General features: G+C 38.3%; 1 protein-coding gene across 1 annotated transcript in view; it reads right to left on the reverse strand.

The window, feature by feature from the left end:
* Positions 1-23232, reverse strand: part of LOC139722568 (uncharacterized) — a 41994-nt gene that overhangs the window by 14589 nt on the left and 4173 nt on the right. Inside the window, 14 exon segments of the mRNA XM_071633859.1 lie at positions 511-676; positions 1780-1963; positions 2739-2880; positions 3323-3473; positions 4207-4686; positions 5117-5363; positions 5901-5942; positions 7229-7318; positions 8119-8352; positions 10459-10530; positions 17627-17734; positions 19552-19719; positions 20636-20823; positions 22379-22590. Of these exon segments, the coding sequence (XP_071489960.1) occupies positions 511-676; positions 1780-1963; positions 2739-2880; positions 3323-3473; positions 4207-4686; positions 5117-5363; positions 5901-5942; positions 7229-7318; positions 8119-8352; positions 10459-10530; positions 17627-17734; positions 19552-19719; positions 20636-20823; positions 22379-22466 (2360 nt within the window). The 5' untranslated portion in view covers positions 22467-22590.

Consider the following 23232-nt stretch of genomic DNA (forward strand, 5'->3'; position numbering starts at 1 on the left):
ACACGTGCAAGATTGTGACTTTGCATGAAGAAATGTCATTGGAATGCTGCTTGGCATGACTCAAACTTACTCTAGTTTGAATGGTTTACAGCTGATGCTTGGTATACTCAGCACACTCTACAGAATGTCATGTGAAATGCTATACCCTTCTTTTTTCTTTTTTTTTCAGTGTTATTGGTTAGGAAAAGGTATTTACAGTTCAATCACAAAATGAAAAAAAAGGAAAAAATACAAAAATAATATGCAGCAGGTAATACATAATGCAAGGTATTGCTACACCATTTTTGATACATTTGACTTATTTTGAAAAATCTTTCAATCCCATTTCACTTTGATTTTATCAATACCATTCAGGAGGACCTTTTTCAATATAAGGTGAATATTTTATTCATTTGTTAGATTTGATGGTAAAACATGTAATTATCCATTGGTACACTAAACATATGCTGCTTACCGAAATGCATATTTTTCAATGTTAATATACATGCAAGGATAGAACAAGTTGCACACCTTGATTTCCATGGTGAAGAAGCTGCCATGGGCCTTGAGGAAAGGTCAATTGAAGCCACTGAGCCAATAGGGGTGTTGACCTCTGACCTTTTGGGGTCGTCAAGCTCCACTAACAGAGTGCTCCCACAAAAGGGGCAGGTTGCCACTTCATTGACAGACTCAAACTCTGGGGAAAAACATTAAAAAATATATACACATACATTTTAGCTCTGCTGAAACTCATCACATCCTCCAAACCACAATTCTTTGGTTTGGTGCTGTATCTCTTTATAGTACATATCGTCGCTGGGGCGACAAGACCTCGTATCTACAAAATGTCAAATGTTCAGGAGAGCCAAAAAAACATGGCGGCTAAAGCACTGAGGCGAATGGGATAGCCTTTCCTTTGACATGTGGTGGTGGCTTCATTTTTTGAGTAAGACAGTTAGGATTTGGACAGGACATCACTTAACCCATTATTTGACTATTAATCCAAAAAAGTCATTTTCACCAAAATTGCAGATACAAGGTCTTGTCACCCCAGTGACGATATGCTACTATTCATTAGTGTATCTTCAGGTGGAGTAAAAAATACCAAAACAAAACAAAAAAACTTTCAATTAATCCCTTTGTTGTTTATATTCTGTAAAACAAGAAATCTTTGTAGCATCAAATTTTCATGAATTGTCGCCAATGGCCTTTTTTCGCAGCATTAAATTTTCACAAATTGCCACAGGCATTCAATGCATATACACCTGTATGGTTGACAAGAACTTCTGCATTCATTCTAATTTCACAAATCTTGGCTCTCACAGAATTAAAATGCACACAATCACTTCTACTTTTACAGTATAATCATTTGCTCAAGAAGCAGAAGTTTCAAAAGCCACTTGACTACTAGCTTCACACCCAATTCTTAGATTGGCATTATATCTTAGAAAAATAATGCTCCTGTTTCTCTCTCTAATGGCTATTTTAGTAATTTCTTCCTGATCTTGTGCAACTTTTATGAAGTTAACCACTTCTACCTCATAGTGTTCCAGTATAATATATGCGGTGAAAATCAGAGGTGCCAAGTGGGTAATCATCAAATTCAACTGTACATTTCACTACGTGTCTGAGTATGTATCTACGTACAATCTTCACAGTTCTGCACCTGTATGTAATCATGTGTAATTCAAGGACAGACAGAAAATCAACTTCAGTCTGGTGCAAAAGGGAAATGGACAGTGATTCTTCTGGTCTGATGGTCAAAGTGACCATTCTGTTTACTTGGTCACTGGCACTCACCACTGCCACTCTCCTCCTCCGACTGCCAGTTGCCAGACCTCCTGGGTTTCTTCTCCACTCTCAGCTTGGCCTGGGTCTTGGGGAATTCCCGATGGCACTTCAGGCATTCCATGAACACAAGTTCTGCTTTGGCCCTGCTGGCTTCGTTCTGGGCCAGAACTGGTTCCAGGACTTGTATCAGAGTCTAGGATTTAATGTTTGTATTCCATACGAGAAATTCATGATACAGATGCTTCAGTTTTCAATAATCTGCAAGATTTTTTTTTTCCTGCAACATTTTCTACATTTGAAAATCATCTATTCAATTGCATTCACTTACTGAAAATGCACACTACAGTTCATTGTCTATTGGCACACAAACACAAATACATTCACACACACATGCACACTCACAATAGAAGATACTGTGTGATACAGCACTCAATTCACTTGTAAACTAAATACAGACATAGACATATGTCACACACATCTCCGTTAATTTAAAGGCTGATTTATCAAATTTGCACCTTTCTTGTCTAGGCATTACTTTTCTAACACAGATTAGGGCAAGAGAAGAAGAGAATTAAGATTAAAATGAAATGCACAAGAAAAAAAAATGACAAAGTATGAGAGTAGAGACATAAAGTGATAATGAAACATAAGGATAAAGGGGAAAAGGTGGAAGCAGTAAACTGTTGGGAGCAGAAGAAAGCTGTTTCATTCTTCTCTCTCTTTTAAAAAGAGGCGCCTGAATGCCATCTTACACTACTGATTGAAATGTGCTACTCTGAAAAGAAAATCTTAATTCTTCAATCATACAATAGCGGGGCAAACTAATTACAGAATACTATCGTACATATTTCTGACTGCTTAAAATTCACACATTTCAAAACGGAGGGATTAAAAACTACGGCCACTTCTATTAGAGTGTAATCGCTCCTCAAGGGGAAGCAAAATTTGACAGTGAGCTCTGGTCTTACCTGGAAGCTGTCCAGGTCATCCATGATATACTCTCTTTTCCTCCTGTCTCTGTTGATGTAGTCAAAGGAGAGGTTGACCACTGGGAGTTCCACCATACCTCCACTGGCCTCGTCCACTTTGCTCTCCAGCCCCATCTTCATTCTGATGTTTGTGAGAAGATGAAATCACGGCTTGCATGATACACTTACATACACACTGTTATCATCCACAACCAGACACAATCAGTCAGGCTAGGAGATTTCTACTATAATGCTCTACTCAATGTTATGTGATCCAAAAAGGTCTGACAGTGTGTATTCTTCTATCTTCCCTCTTTTCATATAAATCTAATGGGGGTCATAAAGTTTTCATCAAGCACCATACACTTAAAGAATTGTAGTAGTATTCTAACATCTACATCTCTTTAATTTTAAGCTCTTACAATGATGTTAATTATGCTTCTTTTGCACAACTATCAACATTTGTACATTTCTGTACATACAGTGATGTTGTTCATGTTTAATTTTCCCTTTTTGCTAAACTACTGCTATCATTAAGGTCTTTAACTGTAAAATGCAGAACCCAAGACTGCCGCAGCTCTCACCCTTTCAAACTCCTGGTATCCAGGCGCTGCACCACCTTGCCGTAAATGTTCTTCTCCTCGATAACAGATGGTTTGACGGTCACAAAGAGCTCCACCGGGGGATCCGTACCCACCAGACGGACGAGGAATGGGCCACACAAATCTGGCTCATCTGTCAAGGTGGCATAGAGAGGAACAGTTTTGTTTGTTTTGGGGGGATTTTTTTAATGACAAAGGCCATATGACACATTGTAACAGCCATTGGTTGCGAAGTCACATAACGTGGCCTCATTGATTGGACGTTGTCTTTGATGCTATGTATCAAGTGACAGTGTACCTGAGAGACACACCCCACCCTTGAAACAAACCATATCAATAGCCTCGTCAGAGTTAGTAGTTATTATGTTCCTGCAAAAACATGAATAACTTAAAATGCAGACGTAATACTATTTCATGAAAATTACTTGTATTAATTTTTCATGTTGCATAGCAATTCTACACAATGTTCAAGATGGCTTTGACAAAAATTTTGTTTCGTTTGATTCGTAACTTTTGAACGTATCATTTCCTCAAACTTTCACAGATGTGTTCAATAAAAAAATATTGCTGCTCTCACTCAATCTACATTTATAATTGGGTTTTGGTTTCCTTTAATCAAAGTGCCATGTTTTACATGAAAGAAATTATCCTTGAAATAGCCTAGCAACAATGACTCCAGGCCAGGGGAGGTTGTAATTGCTAACCAACCAATAAACCAATGGGAGGGATGTTGTGTGATGTCATCTTCACCTTTTCTTATTTGCACATGTGGTTGCACCCAACATTACTATTTGGTGGAGAGAAAAAAAAATTGTGAAGAACTACAATACAAACATGGTGTAGACTTGCATTTTGATATCTCTTACCACTAGATGTCTTGCCTGGGTGCTCTACATCATTCAAATCTCCATCCCTTATTCTCACTCGGAGCTCGGAGTCTTGCCTCATCAGCAGATCAATCTGCTCTGATGACTGGGCATCAGCCGAGAGTTCTCCGGCATTGTCCTCCGTTGCCACAGCAACCCCTTCTTCTAAATCCGCATCTACTCTCATTCCGGTCTCTTGGATGGGGCCCAGTGAATCTGACTCCACTACTTCAGGAATGACGTGGACATCAGCTTTCACGACTGCTTTGGAATCTCTTCCTTGTCCAGGGGAAGGGTGTCCAGGCGTGGGTTCAGTTTCTTTGGCATCCTTGACCACTGCCTGCGCTGGCTTGGAGACATCTTCATAAGGGTTCTGCAGGGCCAGAAGCCAATCTTTTCCATGCATCTTGCGCATCACTTCAAACTCCTTCTTAGCATCGGTGCCAGGTGTGGACTTGGAGATGGCCACGGACTTTGCAGCTGGAAAATTGTAGAAGGTCAAAGTCACATCAAAAGAAACAAATCTCTCCAAGACACATTTAATGGTACTCTCAATATGTCTGTGGTTTATTCCAAACTCATTTCCTGAATATTTAGCCTTAAAGTAGCATCTGTAGCCAGAATTGTAATATGACCTTAATTGACAGTGTCTGTCATTGAGTTATCAGCCTTAACAAACTAGGAGGTGACTCATTTGAATTTGTGAATTTTGCAAGGTGACCATCATTAATGCAGGGGATGGACAGAAAATGAAACTACAAAACAAAACAAAAAATTATTACACATACAGGTGAATGTCGTAAGTATTGACATGAACAGTGGGAGGGAGGTGAGGTCAATAAACACACAAGTTTTCTTGAATGTGGCCTGCATAGCTGAATGCAAGAGACACGGCAGCACGGCAGCTTACCATCATCACTGGAGGTCCTTGACCGCCCCCTGGAAGACTGCTCGTCTGACTGCTCACTGATGGATGCATTTCTGACCTTGAGGGATGACCGCTTGACCCTCATTTTCCTCTTCTTCTCGCTCTGGTCCACGTCCAAAGACTCCTCCAGGTTATCGTAAGAGCGCTCCGGGGACTGGTAGGAGGCGAGGAAGTTGTCAGAGATGTACTCTGGACAGACTGGCCTCTCAAGGCTCTTCTTTGGCACCACCTACGTGAAAGGTCAAGGGTCAATGGTCAAAGTGATAGGCAGTCAATCTTGTGAGAAGCATGAATTATGTCTACATGAACAATTAATGGTGAACTGCAGAGCTAAATATCGGAGTAAATTAATTATGTATGGTGATGATATGTCTGCTGTTTGAAAAAAATAATAATAATGTGTGACTGTAAATTGAAATGCTTCAATGAATTTGCAGAAAGTTATTCCACAAATCAACCCATTTTGCAAACAAATTATCATATATCTAATGTGACATGCATGTATACTTTCCTGATTCACACCTGACTTAAGTTTCCAGCAGAGCTTTGCTCAACACACATGAAGTATGCATACAATTTTTGTTGTTTGCAATCTACAATTGTACACAATTAGCTAACAAACATGAGCACACATAAAAACTAAATGACAAAATACAGCAGGACCTTCCATCATACATTTTCATCACACAGAAGGTAGTTTTTATGACTAGACAGTGAAAGGACATTCCTCAAAAGTCTGACAACTGAACAGAGAATATCATCTTACCAGCAATTCTGCTTTGCTGAGAAGGAATTCATCAATGAATGTCTGTAAAACAAGAACAAAATTGCAAAATTCACACATGCACATATCAAAATCAACCATCCTCAATTTTAAGTACTGTTCACATTTTGTGTATTTATCAATACTTAACATCAATTACAAGGACTTAAATTTTACAGTGGTTGTTTCTATCCCTAACTCACATTCTAGAACTATTAGAAAGCACTAATGCTGGGTTTTTGTTTCATGTGCAAATGGTAAATTATGCCTTTAACATGCTTGTTCGCCACTCCTCTGTTGATTTGACAACATTTGATCAGGATTAGTGATCTATCTAGTCATAGGATGGAGGTGCTATGGAATGGTGGGGATGCCCCAGCCTAGCAGATGCACACTGCACTCTTGAGTGGGAATACCATGGGTTTTCAAGCCCTGCCTGGACATTTGCATCCTTGAGCACATTAATGTTCCCAAACCATCAAGGTGTATAAATGAGTACATGGCAAGAAGCTCAACACTGACCCTTTCTGTGCCAGGAACTTTGGACAGTGTGTATCAGGTGTGTATCCAGGATTTTTTCTGGGGGGGGGGGGGGGGGTCGTAATCAAAATTTGTGGACCTTCACCTTTGTGAGAGGGTGTGGGAGGGGGCCCCTCCACGGTACAGAGTTTTTGAATTTTATATCTTAAAATGGGGCCATTTGGTGCATACAAAATTGACTTTTTCGGTATGGCAGTGTGGCTTAGAAATAAGGTAGGCCTGTGGCATATTGAAACTAAGTTACGAAATTTACAAGGTTTTTGACAATTTGCTGGAACACCACCTGGTCACTTTTTTTCCTGTTGTGGACTTGTACATACAACTGTAGAGTAAAAAGCACTCAAAAAAACAAAAATGTCTTTTTTTTCTTTTCTTTTTTTTTTTTTTTTTTTGGGGGGGGGGGGGGGGGGAGGGGTCGTACGACCCTCCCGACCCCCACTTGCATACACCCATGTGTATGTGTACAATGCTATGGCGTTTTCTGTGCCAATCTGCACTCAAAGCATGAAAACAAATAATACTATGCAGCTGTAGTAGGGTAAACTACATTTGAATGCACAAAAGTGGCAGCAAGGGTGGAATGCTCCCCAGAATGTTGGGGGTGGGGGAGGGGAATGGGCTAGTTAATTGCCTCTTCATGATGAGGAGAGTTATTTCAATGATATTAAATACAAGGATTGCAAACAAAAATGGAGGGAATTTGTTGCAGCGGCACAAAGTAGGCCTTCATCCTAACAGAGACCAATTCTATACAGCATTCTACTGAGTATCAAGAAATAAAGCAAACTCACCCTGACTTGAGCTGCCTCTGGTGCCAGGTATCCTGCCACCACAATCCTCCACTTTCCTTCAAATGTAAACGGGTTGCCATGGAAATACATCTGTGAGAGTGGAGAAAAACAACGATGGAAATGCCCTGTAAACATATCCCATGGTCACATTATCAATTCAAGTCTCAAACTGGTAATTTGAGTACACACAATCTGCACTATACCACATTACAACGAATTCCTCACTTTTGCAAAATGACTGCACCACACCCCCTTTTGTAACTAATGTGGGTGCCATGTAACATCTTGATGCTCCGACTACGCCAAAAGAGTTTGAGAAGAATTATTTTCTGACCCACTGTGTCCACTGAAAATACTTACACTGAACACCAGAAGTCAATTACTTATCTATGAATGGCTGAAAAGTAAATTTGTAATTGTTCAAGGGGAAGGCTAGTAACTGATCAGTGGGAATCAGTGGAAATGCTGGGAAATGATTGTTCCAATCCTTATGGGATTCATTCAAGAGTTCATTGTATATCTATTGTTGTGTGAAAATGATTTGCTTCAGAATGGTCTCATATTCAAGTAATGTGCAGTTTAATGCTTCCAGGTTAGCGTCCCTGGTCAGTGACGGAGCATTAATCTGCACATTACTTGAATATGAGACCATTCTGAAGCAAATCATTTTCACACAACAATAGATATACAATGAACTCTTGAATGAATCCCATAAGGATTGGAACAATCATCTCCCAGCCTTTCCACTGATTCCCACTGATCAGTTACTAGCCTTCCCCTTTAACATTTTGATGTCCTTCTACAGCACCCATAATCACTTGCAAGACATCTCTTGCCACCCTCATCCCAAGAGTTGCCATGGTTACTGCGAAGGAAACAGTGATGCTCACATTTCTGAGGCTGTGCAGGTAGCCGAGGGAGAAGAGCTCGGAGGTGTCAAAGATGGCGTTCTTGGCCAGGTCCAGGGTCCGGAGGTCCTCCAGGTACTCGATGCCGGACAGACTCTCGATGTTGTTGCCTCGCAGGATGAGTGTATGGAGCCGATTGGGCACCATGTCCCCCATGGGTGGGATGCGGGTCAGCTGGTTAAAACTCAGGTTCAGCTGCGTGATCTCTGGTATGCTCTGGTGCACAACAATACAATCATTCACATCTCTAATACTGAGAATCATACTGTCATAATGCATATAATTTTCTCCCAATGCTTCAACCAGAGGAGAGTCTGAAATGTATCGATACTAATCTAAAAGGCCCAATTCATTTAAATTCAACTGTCTCTTCATAAACCAAGTAAAGACTAAGATGTATGCTGGATGTGCCATATACATTCAGAGAGTATGATTTGTTTTTTTCATGATTCCAGACTTCCGACAATTTTGCGCGTGGTTGATTTAGTGATCACGGAGTACAGTATTACCAAACATCTTGTTCCTATATTTAGCTATGCAGTAATATCAGTACATGTAAGTGTGCACATTGTATTTATGTCAGGATTAGCGTATATATTTTTCACATTATTAAATTCGTGGACAGCACCCTTCTTGCAAAATTCTAAAAAATAAAACCCTAAGAAATGACATACACATTTATGGGCACGCAAGCAGGGTATATTCTGCATGACTGGGAGCTTGGCGAGGTGTATTACAGAGATGGTAACAGCAAGTTTTGTACCAGGGTATTTTTTCAACAGATGATTTTGAAATGATTTAAATGATTTAAAAAATATCAACAACATAAATCTGTATAACTGCCTGTACCCTTTTCCAGTTTTAATTGTTCTTACAAATTGACTGGGATACCTTTTGCAAACCAAACACCGGTAATCAAAAGGACTGTTAGAAGTGAAAATCACAGATGCGGTGACCCTACAGACTCTGTAGTTACTGTAAAACATGATATATTCGCGGCATGAAATTTTCGCGAATTGGAGCTGACAGCCTTTTTCGTGTCATGAAATTTTCGCGAATTGCCACTAGCGTTCAATCAATATAGTGTAAACAAGAACTTTCGCATGCATTTTAATTTCGCGAATCTTGGCGCTCACGAAATTCGCGAAATTAAAGTGCACGCGAAAATTCCTCGTTTTACAGTATTTTGGTGCAAGTTCTGATGAACCTTTTGATTTCATCCAAATTAAGCAGAAGTTCCAGAAGGATGCAGTCAGAGCATATATCTGAGTGATATGGGAAAACATCTGTAAAGAGACTATTTCAAGATATAATATCCTTCAACCTTCTGACCTGTTTGAACTGTCAAAAAACAAACAGACAAACACAAAAGAGCTCAAAATTTCTAAATGGCACACCAAGGAAAGGCATGAGCTTTCATACAAAAACACTGACACACTTGTGGGAGGTCAAAAAATCTGACACTAGCTATTCTTTAAATCTCTATTCATACTTATGAGTGTCCACACTTTTGTTGGCTAAAGTGTCGAGGAACAGATCCTGGTGATATTTGCCTTGTGTATTTGTGAACAGTCAGTTTCCCATATATTCACAGACTAGCGGTATCAGTTGCAACCACAGATTAAAAGTGGAGGAGAGAATGTTGCCATCACCTCACACATCTCCCACTGACCTGTACTAGAGCCTGCACTGAATTTCAATAGTTAAGATATCCTCAATATACATATTTTATTAAATTATTTCATTTTCTAATGTTTGGTTTTTTTTTACTTCTAAAGTCACATTATGTGCAATTTCACACACTTTGTCATGCCTGCCAATTTTCACATGATTCTCATGATTTATCATATTATTGTAATGTTTTACTTAATCATTTCAATTTTTATGTTTTCCTTTACAATTTGGGCATCCAAATTTCATTCTCAGGCCACTATGAAATGCAATTTTATGAATTTGATGGGAGATCAATAAAAAAAAGTTAATGTTGAGCCTTGACTAATACAAAAATCTTCCATTCAATGGAAAGCAAAATAAAAGTAAAATATAGACACATATTGAAAAATGAATGAAATACCCTTGTGATGTCATTCAGGAATCATTCAGGAAGTAGTAGAAAGTAAATCCTTTTTAATTTGAAATGCAGTCATGCCAGCTAAATTCATTTAAAAAAAAACTAAATTAAGCAGACATCCCTAAAGCAAGAACGAACTGAGGCAATCACGAGCGAAAGAGGAAGCGGTAATGCCAGACTTTGGCCGTGCCAATGTTCACATGTCCCCAGCCAGCATTGACAAAATGCCTGTACCAGCTCAGTTTCCTTACCTCCAGGTAATCTCGTGTGTGCCTGATGTTATTGTGACTCAAGTCCAGCGCCTTTAAGGCCGGCAGGAAACGCTGTAAGAAGGAAACGAAAGAATAGCATGCTCATTTTACAGCTCTACATTATTTACTGTGCTGAGATAAATGTTTTTGTGGATCTAATCAGACCGAAGTACCAGCTTGCAATACTCTTTCAACTCGTTCTGCAATTCAAGGACTTTTTGAAGACTTTTCTTGCCCCTGTTTCTGTCAGTTTTATTGCCTTTTTTTTCTCATATTTCTAATAAAGAAAAGAGAGAACAAGAACAAATGCATTTTTTTTCTAAACAGAAGACTAAATTCAGACTACTTACAAAAACGTGAAGACATACATTGCTGAAATCTCACACAATGTCAAACATAATCTTCAACAATTTTTACAGATATCATGGAAAAATTCAAGCAGTTAATCTTCATGATCTATCGATGGTCCACGAAAATCAATTAGACTTTTCAAAGCTTCGATACAAACTCTGCAAATAGAGAGTCTATTTAGTACTCCAACTTATCAGAATAACCACCATGACTAAAAAAGTAATGTTTCCATATACATCTACTTATGTGGAGAGTGACACAACTTTTGGTGCTTGTTTTCCCAAACTATCAAATTCAGTTTCTCCCACGCTCAATGTTACAGTTAATCGTGAAGAGCATAATGGAAAAAAAAATGCCGTAAATCTATGACGTAAAGATCAAATGCAGTTGAGAAAAGTACTAAAAATAATATTTACAAATTTTACTTTAGTTTCATAACCAAATCACATAAAAGAAAACACTTAAGATAATGATATGTGTCTGGAAAGGACACAAAATAAAATAAATTAAAGACAAGTACTATTTCCTTCCCTATAAAGAGTACTTAGTACACTAATTATCTTTGATGGAACTCAGTACATAAAAGAGCACAGGCAAGTTGTTGCTTGTTTCAAGAACTTCATAATTCAAATGTTATCTATGTGGAATATGCACCGTATGTAATATCAGAGAATTATATTTAGACATTACTCCTCTCCCAAATTCTGTGTGAAAATGACACTGATATCGTCACAAGAAGGCTGCCAGTGGCCATGACAGCATTCTGTACAAAATTCAGCAAGTTTCTCTTGCAATCAAGTTTGTGACTACAGCCATGAGAAATGGAAGTGAACTTCAAAAATTTTAATTCAGGTAAGCTATATATAACTTCCATTCAATTTCAGCATATTTGAGGGCAAATGTGCATGTTGTATTATTTACTTAATTGTTAAAACACTTCTTTTTTAAGAGTATGATCTGGAGAAAAGCAACAACAACAATATACTCTAAAAGTCACAAAGCACACATCAGGCATTTTTTTTTAAGTTTAGAGGTGTTTGTGCAAAAATCAAGCCATGACTGTGGGCTGTGAATTAGTTTTCACTGGCAAACATGTAGTTTCTTTATAATGGCTTTACATACAATTGTCATTTTCAAATCAAATACTGCAAATAACTACACAAGAGTTTTGAATGCATTACAGCACTTTGCAGTTGTCGAATACAGATAACAAATGTCAACAACGAGACATGAAAACTCGTCACATTGAGGACGAGTTAGGTGATACGCTTGGGGTCATCAGATGGCGGTCATCTGTAATCGACAAGAAAAGAATGTGATATAGGCACCTTGAAGTTATATTGAGCGTGCATGCGAAACCGTTTCTGTAACCACTCGGCCACGGGTCATCCACGGAAATGGTAAGACAAAAAAAAACAACAACAATGTATAGATATAACAGGGGGAAAGTCAATGCCCACTCAACTAACGTGGCCGTGTGAACATCTATTGCATTGCTAGACGGAAAAGCGGCCTTGTAACGACTGAGGTCGCTATGCCATTTCTGGCAACTTGGGAAAAATACGTCCTGCAGACATAAAACTTATAATCGGCTGGTTTTGAGACCTTGCCTTTAATCACAATTTTCAGTGTAATGACGTCATCAAATTACAAAACAATGACATCGTCTTGAAAGACAATTGTTCAAAGTACAACACCTCAGTCGTCGTCATTACATACTATATGATCGGTTTGACAAAGTCAACCTGCAAAATGTTGCTGCAGTCGAAGCAATGTGGTCTCCAACACACAAAAAAGAGGGATATGGCGTGTGTGTGTGTCTGTGTGTGTGTATAGTTGCGTTTATATACGAACGTGATTTCTACATGGACGAATATGTAATACAAAATTGAAGATAAAAAAGTAAAATAAAAAAAAAATTGTTTCGTGATCTTGTGGGGTTCGAACCCGTAACCTCACGTCTCTGAGACGGCGCCTTTAACCACTCGGCCATACGTCTCGACGAGAAAATATGGGGAACGTAAACTTATGTATGTGAAAGATACATGAGGAATCGTTTTGACCACATTCCATTTTCATTTTCAGTTTTAAACTGGAAAATTGTCAACCTCATGAGGAGATTTCAAAGAATAAAATGCATGATTACTGCAGCTTATTGTCTCAGCTACAACATACTAAAGTTTCAGAGGAAATGAAGCAAAATCAGCTGAGATAAAGGTGCTTAAACGTTGTTAAGTCAATGCATGCTTTTAAAAAAAATCACCTCCCATAGACAATACACGTAAACTTGTCCGATTTTGCGTCTTCACCTTTAATCACAATCTAAGGTATGATGACGTCATCAAATATCAAAACCATGACATGGACTTAAAAGGCAAATGTTCAAAGTACAACGTATCTGAATTTGGGATAATATTGAGCTTAAACAACAGAGATACGAGCAAATGAATGTCAGAAACAGTACCTTAAAAAAATTAATTCCACTTTTTTGATTTCAGATGACGATATGATGACGTCATAATGTATTTATGGAAATAATGATACTTGAAACGTTATGTCCAATTTATATGCTTTTGTAATATGCAATAAAAACATAGGGTAACCAGACGTTTTAAAGAGCTATGGCGAAATAAACAAAAACATGTTTTTTCACTATATTTGCACATAGACGCGCAGGCGAAATTTGACCTTTGACGCAAGTGCATTGCTTTGTTATTTGTCAGAATCGATCAGAAATCAATGGATATTGTTACTCAAAGTATCAGGAATCCAAATCAGTCAAAAAAAGTGTATTTTCATGATACTGACGCGCTGTGCGCGCGAAAACGCGCGGACGGACGCGCACGCGCAAAATCGTTTGAAACGCTTAAAATTGTCTGAAACTTCGAGATTTCCCATTGGAAAGTTGTTTTGAGCCTTTTAAAAGTTTGACGCGCGCTTACGCGTCCTAGATGACGTCCTAGGTAATTAGCATCAGAGAAAGAAAGATAGAACGTGACCTGAACTTTATGTCTACAAAAAATGATACAGAAATGACCTTTAGTTATGAAGTTATGATCGATCATGTAACATGGTCCGAAAATCACAAAATGGCGCCTAGATGACGTCATAGATATGTTACTGTCATGAAAACCTTATTGTGGCTAGATATTGTCATGAGACATGTTCCCTGAAAATGTCATGTTATTCCGTAATGTCATTCTTGAGATATTGATGACACAAAATTGTCCAGAAAGAAAGAAGAATAAAAAGAAATAAAGAGAGATTTTGACAATCACAATAGGTGATACGCTGATAGCGTATCACCTAATAATGTTTGCATATGAGAGTAATCCAAGAACCTTGATTTTCTCGACACTTATCACTCAACAGCGTTCCACCATAGTGATTGCCAGACTGTTGTCTTGAGAATATCATTGATTGCATGGCAGAGGGATTTGTTTCCTTGAAGATAACGAGTCAAAGTCCATGCCGGTAACAAGAACTTCCCCGGTGTAGGAAGTGTGACAAAGAATATCATCAAGTTACAGCTCACTGTTACCTAGCACACACTTACTACGGGCCAAATCTTAATATAACATTTGTAGATATGTCTTGTATTAGCACATGAATATATTTAGAACAGTGCTTTTCAACCTTCTTCAACCCGAGGCTCACTTTGGCTCTGTCAAATTTTTGTGAGGCCTAGTAAAACCAAGTTTTGTTACTCTATTTTTGGCTGACATAACAGCCCACCTAAGAGAGCTTCATGAACCAAAAGTTGAGAAGTGGGGATTTAGAATACCTACATGAAAATTTTCATTTCACTTCTTGCCTGAAGTGTGATTACATCAACAACAACAACAACAAAAATCTGCATCGACTGCAATGTTGCTGACTCATCAAAAAGTATTGCCTCACTGCTATTCAGTTTTATTTTAGTCTTGTGACATAGGTGCACCAGTTAAGCCATCCCATTATGTTTTTACTTCATAATACACATTTAGTGAAAAGTTGGTATACACAGGAGAAGTGAACCATATTGCACTTACTATTAACCGTATACAAGAGTTTATAGATATGGAATCAATCAAGATATTCTAAGGCTCCTGCATACCATATCTGAGAACACAACTGAGAAAAGGTTGCACAATTCCCAATAGTCTTTCATGTTACTCAGATATAAAACATCATCCAATATGATTGCTACATTGTAGTACAAAAGTCATGCTCTGACAATAAATTTGTTATGTAGCAAACAACAAACAATCATATCATTTTCCATTCATAAAAGATAATCGTACGAGCCCAATGCATATAAACGTGGTATTTGTGTTGATTATGTTTTGTCACAAATGTACACACTAGTAATTATGTACATGTATGATGTACTGTATGCATGGTTGTTTTGATGTGTATGTACACAGGTTGACCAGATTAATGGAGAACATTCTATGTGGTATAGATATAGTACATACAGGCTGACCAGATTAGTGGAGAATTTTCTAGGTGGTATACAATGCAGCTATACAGTACATGCATGTAACAGGAAATACATTATAGCTCACTCAATCTAGAATGATTTCACCCATTCCAGAATGTTCTAGGAAGTGCTTACATATTTGGCTGAGTCATGCACTGTCCCTGTAGCCCCTATGTGATTGGTAGTTATTCTTGGCAATGATGTTTTGTACATAGATAGGCAGTGAATCATCCAGGATTCCTGGAACTTGGACTAGCTAGAATGTTCATATGTGTGGCCCCAGGTTGGAGAGAGTTACAGAATGTGCTAGAAGGGGGTGAATGGATAGTATATAAGCCAGAGAAATTCTGCAGTAGGCAGAGTACCCAACACCTCTGCTCTGAGAGTTACGTCACTTCTGGCTCTGAAGTGACTTGTTATAGTCAGTCCTGTGTTACCTGCTGACCTGTTATATTTGTGGAGATACTTGGCCTGGGAGACATTTTGCCTGCAGATAATTAATTTGCCTACATTGGAGAGAGACTCCATTTTTGTAACAATGGACATTGCTACGGCAAAGCTGTGACGGGCTGGATTCCTAGCTGAACATTATTGAACGAATCATCATTCACCGCATCGACTGGACGTGGTCGTCATAATGTTGGATTCTGCACATTTCGCTGTGGACATATACTGTGGAGTTATAACGTGGACATCTGATACCGTGGATATATAACGTGGAATATATATTGTACCCTGTGCCTCTGGATTTACGTCGGAGGAATCATACATCGGTGCATCGGGGATCATTCATCTGTGCATCGAACATCGTAACCGGACACTACCAGGGAACTATAGGAACTCTGTGATTTAAGATTCGGATGCATGTGATTCCATTACCGCTTTGGAATTGTTTCTATTGATCATTATTGTACTGATGTGAAAACCGATTATGAGTCTCTACCCACAATATCACTGTTAATAAACCGCCTGAACATTAGTTGATGGTTTCTTTTGTACGATCATTCTCAGTGTGATTTTGGTCGTAACAGTTTGAAGTATCCAATCTTCTTTAAGCCTATCATACCTTTTTTTGAATGTGCCAGTTGACACAATCTTGACACTGGGGTGGGTGTACTGTATACGCCATATATCTAGCGAGTCTACATTTTCGCGAATCGGAACTTCCTACTGATTTTGCAAGTGGTTAAATTTGCAGTCATGGAATACGATACTGAATGGAGACATGTACGTGCACATCACATTCATATCAGGATCAGAGTCAATATTTTGGTGTGTCTTTAAATTCGCAACTAGCACCTGACTCACAAAATTCACAAAAATAAAAACCTCACAAAATATTCAGTGTACACAGCAATTCGACTGTTGGAGACACAAAGCTTAGAAATATTGTTTTTAAACAAATTTTGATCATCAAAACCATAAACTGAGGCTGAAATGCAGAAAGTGACTCTTCAATTCTCTTCCAGTAGTCTGCATATGAATAATATGCATATATCAATCATGATATTCCAGCAGGAGTCTAATCAGGAAAAGAAATAGTAACCATACTCAAGGACTATGACAAGTTCAAATTGCTAAATTATTTAAAAACAAATCTGAAGTTAATACGGATATCCCCGTTTCTTGACTTTTAGGTTGTTGTTGTTGTTGTTGTTGTTGTTGTTGTTGTTGTTGTTGTTGTTGTTGTCTCATGACACACAAGTGTCCAATATCAATATAGACATTAACATACATATTTGCTATTACGACTACCCGGTAAATGATACTGTTATTGTTCAAAATGTATGTACTTTCTCAGCGCAATTATGTGGTTTATAAATGGAGCAACAAAAAGACAATGACTCGGAATGCTACATTAAATATGTGCCGGATCTACGAGGTCTTCTATAATTAGCCTGCTTATCAATCATTTGTGGTAATGCACATACTAATAAAATATAATAGATAAATTATTAGCTCATTTACTTTGTGTGCAGGTTGAATAGAAAGTAATTATGAAGCAAACAGAAAGTCACACACACACACACACACACACACACACACACACACACACACACATAAACACACAATGAAGGTGAAGTGTAAGTACCCATTACTATCCATAGATAATTTGTACTCTTGTGAAACAAGAAAATCCCCAGTTGTGAAAGACAAACAAGAAACAATAACAATAGCTCTACAAATGTTACAGCAAGTGAGTTGGTTCCCAGGGCATCCTCTCAACTTCTTGGGAGCATTTTGGCAATGAAAGCTATGACATCCCCTGCCTGTTTTCACATGATGTTTTTCTTTCATACAGAATCACCTGCCACTGTCAAGTGAAAGATTTATAGTCTCCCTCGACAAACTCACCAAGGATTCATCCAGAGCCTCGATGTAGTTGTAGCTGAGGTTGAGAGTGTGGAGGACCGGCCAATCCTGCTCCTCTGCCTTATCACCCCCGCATCCCACCAGCAGCATCTGCGAAAGAGAATAGACAGCAACATGCATCAGACACTGTCCTTATAGTCTCCTATGAGTAGCATTCATACCTCTGCCAAGAGAGGTTATGTTTTTGTTACCGTTGGTTTGCCCGTGTGCAAAATAACTCACAAAGTTGTGAACAGATTTGGATGAAACTTACAGGAAAGGTTGAGAATGACACAACAAACAGATGATTAAATGTTGGTAGTGATGCAGGAATTTTATGGATTTTTATGAAGGATTTTTCAATATTTTATGCAGGTAGGTTCAATGAACTTGGGAGTTCAAGTTGCATATTTTTTAGGTTTTCATATGTGCATTACAGTGCATGCTCTAGTTTCTGGTCCAGGGCGAGGCGTGCCGCGCAGCTGGCATTGCTAACGTAACAAAAGGCTTCTATATCATTGGGAAATTGGACGATTTCCAGCATGTACGGGTAGAAATCACTGCTCTCTACGGAAGGACAAGAACAGTGGTGGAAATGAGCTGCTCGGCGGAGGTCTGCGCTCTCAGAGGGCTTCTCTAGTTTGCTCTGCATTCAGTTCACTCAAACAAACTTTAATTTCTCCAGCTGTCAATAACCTGGTTGATCTGACATGGCTTTTCCAGAGCTCTGAAGCATGTCAGAATGATTCACATATGACCGAGTTTCATCCTTTGTTGCACCCATTTCTGTTTGTTGTTCACTCAGGATTGCTCAACCGTTGCACAACATAGTCACCATGCTGCTAGAGACAACTCAAATCAGTTTGTTAAGTACTGCTGACAAGCACACAATTCTTCATGCTGTCCCAAATATGGCAAGAATTGACTTTATTTCACAAAAAAATGTCACAAGCAAAAGGATTCCATCTTCAAAGAGTTCAATGTAAACAACACCTGAAGGCATGTAGCTTGTTGTGCAATGGTAACTACGTGTTCAATTTGAATGATTAGCCTTCACACCATAGCGATGCCAAGAATTTGCGTGCACTGATGATGGCTGAGATTCCATGTCACCACACAACGTTTGCACATTAAACAAAAAGGGTCCTGACAGTCCAAATACAATGAAGCCATTTCATGCTTCAGACATTTGACAAAGCCACAGAAACTAAGGATTACTACTTTGACTATATTCAAAACATAGGATGGGGGAGTCGTGTAATATCACAATACAGTTTTTCTATAATCATAACTGTAATTGAGGAGACTGACATAACTTTCAATCTTTTATGCAGGGTCTGTAGTGTCTGTAGTAATGTTCACGACATCATAAATTTGGGTAAAAATAATCACATATTGGTAATGTGCATAATCAATTGATTTTTAATTCTACTTCACTTGGTACTTGAGTTTCTCGTTAAAAATTTTGAAATTTGGAAACAAAAGAATAAGATGACAAATTTATTTTTCTCATATGACTGTATATTTTGAAAGGTATTTAATATTGTTTTTCAGGGTTTTTTCAACATCAAAGCAATAACTTTTTAAATTCATGTTTAAATTCATTTTCTCAAGTGTAGTACGATGCTTTCATATCAACATTTGTAACGTGTGAAATATTCATTTGTTACTATATTTTTGTTGGGTCTCAAGCCTCTAGGCAACATCTTAGAATTCAGCTTTTGGGACCTCAGGCCCATATGTTTCATCTCTTTTAGCCATTTTATATTTGTCTGTTTTATCTAAATGTTATGTAAATGTTTTGTGGTTTATTTGTGAGTATGTGCGCTGCCAAGTAAACAGTGACAATATCTCAATGACTTTTAGAACTGAAAAGTCTGAACGCTGATGTCCAGGAGATATAATAAACCAAATTCTATGGGACGTACCTGTAGCGAGTGTACACATCTGGAGCATATCAGCACCTTCAGCTGGTGCCGCAAGGAGCTGAGACCGACCAAGAGGTGAATGGGAACCCTCTTAACTTCTAGGACGCTGAGGGCGTGGAAACGGGACACGTCCACTGCACCTTGCAGTGTGGTTGTCTCATGAAGCAGCTACAAGCATTGTTAGGAGAAAGCATCCAAACACAAACACATTGTTAGGAAAAAGCATCCAAACACCAAAAACATTGCTATCTATTAGATTTCATAGTAAAATAGAGAAATACAACTGAAGAAATTCCATCACTGAATTTCATTACCAAAACAAACATACCAAAATTCACTGACAGTTTAACAGATTGAATTAAAAACATGAAAAAAAATGATATTGTAGAAAAGAAAACTCTACGATAAAAGGATTTAGCATGAATAATATGTCGACTAAAAAAAAAAGAGATGAGATGCCTTGCAGCAATAATAACAGTACACTTGTACTATTACCACAAAGAGCTTTCCAATGTTTAACAGACAAGTTCACCTTCAAACACATGTGGATTGAGTTAATGCATCAATATCAGTAGAACCCACCGGTGAAAGTTTGACAAAAAATGGACAATCCATTCAAAAGTTAGGAATATTTAAACTTCCTGCATAGTCACTGCTGGATGAAAAGACTACTACAGGTTATGATGTCACATGCTTAGAACAATATAAGGGAAATATGAAGAGAATTCCACTAAATTTCTCTTCTTTTCTTTTAAAGTACAAATTCCCTCAACTTAATAGTGATGTACACTGTATGTTAAGGGTACTATTATTCCCTCTGCCTTCTGAAAGAGGCCAGTCAAGTACAACTGTATTCTTTTAGTATTGATAATTCGAGAATATACAGAGTACATCGAGAAGAAAATATTGTAATGTCCGTCATGCTATTCAGCTTTCCATAAAACATTAGTGGACAGCTATGTGGCCTGCAGCATGAGCATATTATATAGCTAACTTTGTTAAACTTTTAAAGGTTCTACTCAGCCCCCTCCTGCAAATCACTCATTCTGATCCTTCTGGGGTAACATAATACTGGTATACCAACCTTCAGAGCCACCGTCCTGTGCAGGATGTCTCTCAGGTATGCCACAGATTCGGCGTCATATCTCTGGGCGCCTTCGCAGCTCTCGGTGGGCGAGTCACTGGGGTTTGTCGTGGCGAAGCATCGGTTGAGAATTGCCAGGTAGACAGTGGTGAGGGACAGCTTGCTCTTCCCTGTCAAAATCTTGATGTCTAGATAACACACATACACACACACAGGCACACAAAACAACAACCAGAAAACACAAAATGAACACAAAACTATCTTGACAAGATAGCATTCCTGTTGAAGAACAATGCTAGCATCATGCTCTATTCACAGTCATCATCAGCACTTAGTAATTGCTGATGCTATAAACATACAGCATTTTATTGATATTAGTCCACATTAATTGCTTAAATAACTTTCTGGCAACAAATCTAAGAAATGTGCATGCCTAACTTACATTCATTGTTCATGCATTCAAATACCTTTAGAATAATTTGTCATGTGAGAAGGAAATAAACACCCAGATCTTCAGAACTTACAATGTAAAAAAATATATATATCAAAGTAAAGTTACATACACCTGAATCTCACACTACTAATATTCCATACCCTAGTTCTGCCCAAATTCACGAAGGTGGTACAAATCTAAACCATGATTTACACAAATTTCTCCTGCGTAACATATGATTGACAGATTGCATATGCCAACAGAGGTCTTGTGACAAACATGCATTGATAAGTGCATGTCACAGGTATGCCTATTTCACACTTACTTTAGACCATGGTCTAAATTTGTACCATGGTCTAGGCTTAAACGAGGTTTAACCCTAACTAGGCCGGGGGGGGGCCTCCGAGGCCCCCCCTCGACGTTTCGCGCGATGTATCGCTATTGCGAGAAGCTATCGCCGCGACGTTTCATGACTTTTTTTTTTTGAGTCTCCCGCATCTTTTGACACCAAATTTGCGATGCCCGGGCGCACGGTTCTGAAGTTGCGCATAAATATGCACATGCATGTCAGACCAAAAATTGCTCAAAAACGTGAATTCGTGTACAATTTCAATGCAAACTGTGTTTACAGGCGAATTTCATAAAAGCATGATTATTTTGGGGTTTTATCGATTAAAATCAATTAATTACATATTTTCTTGTTCGAAACAATGTCGCGGACAAATTTCATCGAAAAAACAATGAAAAACATTAAGTCGAAAAAACAAAGAAATACATAAGAAATTTAAAAAACAATAAAATACTTAGGAAATTTTTTTGTGATTGCACAGTTTTTTTCTCTTACATTTGCTAAGGACACTAACAAGAATATTTACACAAAAAATGTGCCTGTTTTGAGCTTTATTTAGTGATTTATACCAAATTGTCTGATTTCATGCATCATTATGCATAAATTAGCATAATTTAGTGTAAATGATAATTTTTGAAAAAATTAACTTCACGGTTCTTTAGATTACATCATAGGCAATGTGTGTGCCAATTTTCGTCGCGATCGCGCGGTCGACGGCCGAGATCTGGAGGGGGGCCTGGGAGGCCCCCCCGGCTCTATCATCTACCTAAATAGCCCGGCCTAGTTAGGGTTAAACCACCTCTACTGTGACTTTGGGCCACAGTAATGCTCACTATCAACCAGTAACAATTACCATCTTTATAGCTTTTATACTTTCCTGGATCATGAAACCAGCATGTATTGAATTTTCATTTAAATGCAGAATGAAATAACAGTTACTGCCCAGTGTGAGACTACTCACCCGAGTTATTTTGGTGGAGGAAAGCAGCAAGCTTGGCGACAGGGTCTTGTCCAGGATCAGCCTTTCCAGGCGATGCCATAGTGGCCATGGTTTCCTCCTTTTAGCACAGAAATGTCATTTCTTTTTTTCTTCTTCTTCTGATTTTTGTGAGGGACAAACACCTTCCCCCTAGTATCTATGGTGCTGTTGCAGTCCCCGGTGAAGAATTAATCCTGCAGTTGTTTTGTTTTGTTTTTTTAATAAAGAAATGAACATGAAATATAAAACTCTATGTAGTTACAAGGGAAGAACTAAAACAAAGAGCAACAATAAATAATCAGTAAGATTGTTCATCTCTACTAAACTGACAGCTGGTCTTCTTTCTATTCACTCACAAAATCATTTTCGAAAATTATGATTTTGGCATTTAGGTTGAGTGACAACAGCTTTGTTTACAAATCAATTAATAATTTATTGTTATCAATGATATCAATTTAACATTTCAAACTACATCATGCCAAGATCTTTTTCAAATGTACAATAAAACTTTATTCTCTTATAGGTGTATTTAAGAAGAGGAAGTCTGAACCAATATATCCTCCTTCCCCCCCCCCCCCCCCCCCTTGAGGAATGCCAAGAGCAATAGGCAGGAAAGTATTGTAAGTATAGTTCAAAGTGATTTAAAACATGGAAAATGCAAGCATACTGTAAAAGTGGACATGTTCGCGCGACTAATTTTTCAAGCTCATCCAGGCAAGTAGAGGTTTGTGTGTTTTTTATTCCACAGATTCAAGACACCAACTGCTGGAGCACACAGTAAGCACAAATATTTGCGTGCTTTTATTTTCACGCTAGTTTCTGGTTGCGCGAAATGC

This window comes from Diadema antillarum, unplaced genomic scaffold (assembly GCF_040938485.1).
Source record: "Diadema antillarum isolate AM-2024a unplaced genomic scaffold, OU_Dant_1.0 scf00000167, whole genome shotgun sequence".
Classification (NCBI taxonomy): Eukaryota; Metazoa; Echinodermata; class Echinoidea; order Diadematoida; family Diadematidae; genus Diadema; species Diadema antillarum.